Below are 7,121 nucleotides of genomic sequence, written 5' to 3'. Positions count from 1 at the left end.
GTAAATACATATCAATGTAAAACTTAAATCCAGTGACCAGTTTCACTTGGCTCAGTTCTGCAACCCAAGTGTCAAGGAAGAATAATTCAAGTCCTGGTACTGGGGATGGTAAGAAGTTTGGGGGGGGGCAGTGCGGAGAAAGGAGTGTGTTACTGATGAGACATCACTTCAGGGGATGGTGGTGTGTGTGTATATATAGCACATTGTATATGTATACACATATATGTATACGCAGTCATCCATACATATGCATATATGTGTACACAGTCATCCCTATGTTCATTCACTTGTTATTTTTTTCCCCTTTTTCCCCTTTCCCTACAGAGTCAAGATGGCTAAAGGTGATCCGAAGAAGCCCAAAGGCAAGATGTCTGCCTATGCCTTCTTTGTGCAGACGTGCCGTGAGGAACATAAGAAAAAGAACCCAGAGGTTCCAGTCAACTTTGCAGAGTTTTCCAAGAAGTGCTCAGAGAGGTGGAAGGTACCTTAACTTGTGACTTCCTGCAGAGATAACTTCTTATGGTATCTGCTAGGATGACATGCATGTGTCTGAACGTGAAAGGAGCTGGTGGTGTTTTGGTCTGTGTGCCGTCCTTGGCAGGGCGTCCCGGCCATTGATCGGGTGCTGCTGACTCCTGTAATGGTCATGAAGGCTTCAGCTCAGTGTATCTGCCTGTTTAGGTGCTTCCACTACAGCCTAGCCTTTTTTTCCTGTTCCCAGGCAGTGCCCTTCAGCAGCCACCTCCCTCCAGGCCTATGTCCTTGAGGAGGACTCTGGCTGTGCTTGTCCCACTCCTGTTGCTTCCCTCTCTCTGAGTACGCCAGCTGTGGCTGCGGTCCCTGGTATGGGACCTTCGTCCCCAAGGTGGTCCAGTTAGAAAACAAACAAATTCTGAAACTCCCCTATCGAGTCGGCATGTGTTGGCTTGTTTACTTAAAGTTTGCCAACTATTGAACAGTTGGGTAATCACAGGTTCGGTGTATTGTTTTTTGGTTTTTTAGACCATGTCAAGCAAGGAGAAGGCTAAATTTGATGAAATGGCAAAGGCTGATAAGGTACGATATGATAGAGAAATGAAGGACTACGGACCAGCTAAGGGTGGCAAGAAGAAGAAGGACCCTAATGCCCCGAAACGACCACCGTAAGTAACTTAGAGGCATTAAATTCACCAGTATTTTGGTTTGTTTTCATGCCCTGTCACCCAGCTGTTAGGTTTCCATAAAGGAAGTAGATGGGGCATACTGTTGGTATAGCAGTATCGGTAATATTCATAGCTTACTGATACTGCCTTGTAAATCTTCTAGGCAGTTTGTCATCCTGAGCACTTAGACCACTAACAGGAATTGTCGATACTTTGTACCCTTAAACTCATGGTGATGGAAGACATACATGGAAGTGGTCGGGTCACAGTGAGACTTGTCTATCTAAGATGAAATTGGGGATGGAGGGGATAGACAACACTTGATTTAAAAACAGCATTGGGTGAAGGCTGCAGTTCTGGGCCTCAGTAAAATAAAAACATGTTTGGTTTTGTGGTGTGGTGGGTTTTTTGTTGTGGTGGTTTTTTTTTTTAAGTAAAAAAAGTGTTTTAAAGTGTGTGTGGGGGAAGTGTTTGAGTGCATGTGTGGATGTCGTGGGTGAAGGATGGAGGAAAGGGGTGCTCCCTGGGTGCACTGCTGTGGTGCTGACTGTTCTCTGGTGCTTCTCCCCAAGGTCTGGCTTCTTCCTCTTCTGTTCAGAGTTCCGCCCCAAGATCAAGTCCACAAACCCTGGCATATCCATCGGGGATGTAGCAAAGAAACTGGGTGAAATGTGGAACAACCTCAGTGATGGTGAAAAGCAGCCTTATAATAATAAGGCAGCTAAACTGAAGGAGAAGTACGAGAAGGTAAGGCTGGTTTTCACTTGTGCCTCTTCCATACCGGCTCTTTGTGTTGATGTGTTCCTGTGACATAGACCCAGCTAAGGTGGCCCCAGTGTAGTGAGCATCTCCACCTTACAGACCTGTTCTCACTGCGCTGCGTGCAACGTGGCCGAACTTCGTGTATGTTGGGATGGACTAGGTTAGAGAGCCACAGGCGGATTCCAGCGAGGAGGGAGAGTTTTCCCCCAGTGACGCGCAGCAGTGGCTGCTCGTGTTGCTCCCGCAAAGGTTTTGCTGTGCTGTTAAAGGAGCTTTGTCCCGTTAGCAGGAAACTTTTAAGAGAGGCTGGGTTCTCTTCTCCTCCTCACAGAAATAACCATGAACGCAGGACTCAAGGCCGCTGTCATCCCGAGGCAGTTGAGTATGCTTAGGTGTCTGCATACCTGTGTGTGGTAATGCTGGCTGCCTCCCCTTCCGAGGGTGCAGCTGTGGAAGGCCAGTCCCTTTACATTAACGCCCGCTGGTGTACAAATGCTGTATGTGTTTGCTGCTTAGAGCAAATTAAGACATCCCCTTGACTTTGCAGGATGTTGCAGACTACAAGTCTAAAGGAAAGTTTGATGGCGCAAAGGGAGCAGCAACCAAAGCTGCTCGGAAAAAGGTAGAGGAAGAAGACGAAGAGGAGGAGGAGGATGAAGAAGAGGAGGATGAAGATGATGATGATGAATAAAACTGTACAATACTTGTCTCCATGTGAATACCATAGAGTAGGGGAAACACCATAAATGAAGCACCTCTTATTTGAGATGGTGTCTCTTGCCCTTATTAGGCTTAATTAAAAAAAAAAAATTTGGATTCCGATCGCGTTGTAGTTTCTAAAAGTGCTCTAGAAATTGTAACTGGTTTACATGAAGTGGCCATGGGTGTAGTGAGCACCCTGAAACTGTATCAAAGTTGTACATATTTCCAAACATTTTTAAAATGAAAAGGCGCTCTAGTGTTCTCCTAACTCTGTGCACTTTGCTGTTGGTGTAACAAAGCATTTAAAAATGTTTCAAGCATTTTTTTAATTTGTAAGGTGGTGTTACTATATGGTTATTGGCTAGAAAATCCTGGGTTATAAACTGTACATATCTATAGTTTGTAAAAACTAGACAGATTCTTGTGGTACATGCTTAGAGTTATGATGCCTTAGAGGAGCAGTGATTACTTGGAAAGGCTGTATGTTCCCCGGGGTGCCATGGCCCAAAGCATGCACTGTGAGGGTAGATCTATTTACACTACAGTGGGCGTCCATTTAGCTTAAAGTTGTCTTTCTGTATATAGTGAAATAGCATTCTGCTGCCATTCTTAGTTGTGGAAGGGGGTTCAGCTGGCATGAGAAGTGTATGGATTTTTTTAGTTAAGTGCGGTAGTTTTTAAACTGAAACTGTAGACATCTCTTCATCGTCAACTAAGTGAAGAGCCAGTGCAGCAACTGAAGTTCAAAAACACTCTGTACTTAAACGAATTTGCAACGTTCTGTTTTTTTTGTATGTTTAGAATGCTGAAATGTTTTTGAAGCAAAATAAACAGTATTACATTTTTAAAACTGTTCTTGACAACACTCTAAATTTCTGGTTTAAAAGGATCTTAACAACAGCAAGAGGTTCATTTTGAAGTCTGTGGCATCCCTCAGGGCTGGTGACTTAGGAAACATTCTGACTCAAGGATTAAAAAAAATATATATATAAAAAAAATAAATGGTGGCCAGCCAAAACTGGCTGAATTGAAAGAGATGGCTGCTCCAGCTAATATGCAAATGTAACTGTTTATGGCTGAGTGGCATAAGATGCTATGCAAGTTTGAACTTTATTACTTGAACTTGGGAGCCTAAATGAACATTCATGACGTAATTGTTTGTTTGTGTGTGTATATAGCAGCATTCAGAGATGCAGAGAAAGGTAGGTGGCTAGGAATGAGGCTGACACCATGGAATAAGTATAAAAGCATAGTTTGGATTTTTTTTTCCAGTTGTGTTGGGTAAATTTATAGCCCAAATGCATTGCTGTACATATTAAAATGTGCCTTTTTTGTCCTGTGTTAAACTGTTTCAGACTTGTGGTTTTTTCTAGCATCTTAATTCGTGGCAGGAGCCAGGCGCCTAGTCTAACTCCCTGCTGAAGTAGGAGCATGGTGCAGGTACTTAGTCCGTGTCCTTTCTCAGTGATGCAAGTTTTAACACGAATTGGGTGCTGTGAGGTGGGTCGGGGGAGCAATGCAGGTCTCCTCTTTGGCAGCCAGCTGGCTGCGTCGCAGTCACTGGCTTGCTGTCTTTCTGATTCCAAGCTGGGGGTGTTTTGCCGCCCCTGGAAGGGAGAGGTAATACCTGGTCTCTAGCTGGTGACTAACCTCATTTTTCCTTAGCACAGGAACTGCACAAACTGGGAAAACTGTAGCACCCCCTTGCTATACCCTGAATTCCTTCTGTGCCCTCGGCAGCGAGGAGGAGATGGGGGTGTGAGGATACTTGCATGAATAGCAGGTCAAAGATGTGGGCTGCTGTGTGCAGCTGTGACTTAAGAGAACAGAGTAACTCATTAGTGTAAACTGTGGGTATGGGCTGCTGCCACTGCTTCCTTTGAGCCAAACTGCAGCTTAATGAGGCCCAGGCTTACAGGCAGTAACTGCTAATGTGGATAAAACTGCTTCGTTGCCTAATTGGGTAGCAAATCTGGCTTCCTGTGACTTCTCAACAGCTATAGTGTCTTGGCAAAACAGCCTGATCTAGGTTGAGAAGGACTAGAACCTGAAAGCAAAACCAAGCAGAACTTGGTATTGGATAAAGCAAGCTAATAAACTTTTACAAAACATAGCAACATGTAGCAATTTTTTTTCAAGGCTAAGTTGCAGTTGGATCCCTTAGAAATATTTCTGTAACTGCTTAATTATGGCAATTCTTAATGTCTTTAATGCACAAAAAAGTGTGAAACGGGCCCGCATTTTAAAAGCCTCAGTAAAGCTGCATCTGGAAAAGAAATAGGTACCTTTGTAGTGGCTACCCTTTCCACATGTCTTCTGATGCAAGGGAGAAGACGACTGGAGATTCCAGCCTGTGGAAATTTGATGGGGGAAGTGGTGGAGCAGAAGAGAAATGTGATGGCATCATTTCAGGAGCTGTAATACTCTTTCTGTTGTCTAGTTGGCAAAATCTCTCCTTAGCCACATATGGGAATTAGTGTAGATCACTGCTGTGCAAATTGAGCTTGGCTTTGAATTAACTGCTAGTGAGCTGAGCCCCTGTTGATAGTGTTAGCAAATAAGAACTAGAGCTGACACCTCTTTGTCTTCGTTATATTGGAAAACTATTGAGTTGCAGGGCTTGATTAAGGTCTTGGACCTTACGGTGTGCTACCCAGTCCTGCTCTGCAAATTCCTAAAATACAGCATGCCTCAGGGGTGCTGTTCAATACAATCCTAGTGCAGGACTCTGGGGACTCAAATTTGGATGTTGCAGATGTAGTGATGGTGTTTCTTCCCCCAGTGCTCTGCCATTGAGAAATACCATAGTGTGGATATATATAAATAGCACATGATTCCTCCCCGTCCTGGTTTTTGTGTTCTGAGATGTCATCTCAAATGTGGGGAACTGCTTAATGTCACCCAGCTCCATTTTTTTGATAGAATACCCTCTGACTGCTCTTTTTCTCTGCTTTGAAATGCTTGTGGTGTTTCAGAGCAGACATTTCTGCTTTGGGCTGTGGCACAGCTAAAACTTCTAGTTCGACTTTAGTCCCAAGCCAAGCGCAGTAAGTATGTCTCTTATTAACTCCATTATATGTAGGGAAGCGTATTGATAAAATAGATTTGGGGAAAGGGAGGGATGAGGAGAGGCTCCTTCTTGTGTGAACTGGACAGAGCTGACTGCGAGATCGTTTGTGTTCCCAAAACGCAAGATGGAATTTGTTGCATCCCCCCGCTGAAGTCGGGCTGTGAGGATGAGGGGCTCGGTTAAGAAGGGCTGGTGCCGGTGCCGCAGCTGTTGAAGCCTGCTCGCTGCTCTGGGGAGGCAGAGGAGGGCTGGGCTGGGCGGGGTGGGGTGGCAGAGGTGTGAGAGCTTTCACTCAAGGGAAAGCATCTGCTGGTGCTGATGGGGGGCAGATGCTGGGTGTGGGGCAGAGATGGGTGGAGGCAGGCAGGGTGCTGCCCGGCAGTACTGACCCATACCATGGAGGTCATTTCCCATGGTTGGTACCGTTCACTTTGCACTCAGGACTATATGTAGCCTTGAGAACACGGTCGCTACCAAAATGCACCGCATCCCCCCAAAATCAAGCCCACGGGGAGGGTGATGGGGTGAGCAGGGCTGCCGAGGGGCTCTGTGCAGGCCAGCTTGCTGCTGCTGAAAATGAGCCCGGCAGCCTGTTAGCACGACCTGGGGAGGCAGAGGAGCGATGCTCTCCTGCTGCGCTGTAGCCTGTACATGTCTAAGCTCAGCTGAAAGGTGGTGAATGTGAGCCCTTCGACTAGAGGGGGGGGCTCTGAGAAAGGGACTGCATCGCGAAGGCCCCGCTGCTGGTGTGGGGTTATCTCCCCACGAGCAGTCGCAAGGAAAACTGCGCTGCAGGACAGTTTCCTACTGCTCGTGTCGGTATTCTAATGCATCTGTGGGGAAGCAGTGCATTAATTTTTCTGTAATAAAATTAATTAAAAATCCTAGTCCAAATGCATATTGAATCAATTAGCAGTGAACGGCTGCAGCTCAAACAGAGGTCCATGGGAAGGTGGGAGTCTGCTTTGGGGATCGTACTGGGGATACCGGCAGAGTTGAGACACCTCTCTTATCTGCTCCCTTTGAACAGCTGATTTTTATATAGTTTTATTCACTCCTAATAAACCCTGCAGGAGCAGCAGCAAGGTGCGAGGGCTTCTGTTAGCTCTGGCTCCGGCGGTGGCAGGTGAACGACTTTTCGCTTCCAGCCTCCAGCACAATTCTGGCGGCCGCCTTGAGTTTATGTTTTCCTTCTGCTCGCTCAGGCTGTTGTCCCAAGTAAGCTGTCTTCTGATGAGGGTTTTGGGGAGCAGGGCTCGGACCAGAGAAGCGGCTGGGATGGGACCTCCCCCCGGCTTTGCTGGGGTGAGAGCAGGACGCTGCATTTACGGCTGTGCTGCCGTTCGCTTTCTGGCAAGCCCCATGCTCCCCTCTATGAACATGAGCCCGAGCTCGCCCTCCTCTAAGGGATGATGGGAGGAACTGTGACAAGTGACACATTTATT

The 7,121-nt window shown here is 46.4% G+C and overlaps 1 protein-coding gene across 1 annotated transcript; it reads left to right on the top strand.

The window, feature by feature from the left end:
* Nucleotides 1-331: 331 nt before the first annotated feature.
* Nucleotides 332-2,859, top strand: HMGB3 (high mobility group box 3; the record flags this gene model as incomplete). Its single annotated transcript, XM_082004259.1, has 4 exons — nucleotides 332-481; nucleotides 1,003-1,142; nucleotides 1,715-1,889; nucleotides 2,452-2,859. 4 exons carry the CDS (start codon nucleotides 332-334, stop codon nucleotides 2,593-2,595), a joined length of 609 nt encoding a protein of 202 aa, XP_081860385.1. The 3' UTR covers nucleotides 2,596-2,859.
* Between the last annotated feature and the right edge of the window lie 4,262 nt (nucleotides 2,860-7,121).

This window comes from Phaethon aethereus, assembly GCF_964289735.1.
Source record: "Phaethon aethereus genome assembly, chromosome: 10".
NCBI classification, from domain to species: Eukaryota; Metazoa; Chordata; class Aves; order Phaethontiformes; family Phaethontidae; genus Phaethon; species Phaethon aethereus.
This window is presented reverse-complemented; position numbering and strand designations above follow the sequence as displayed.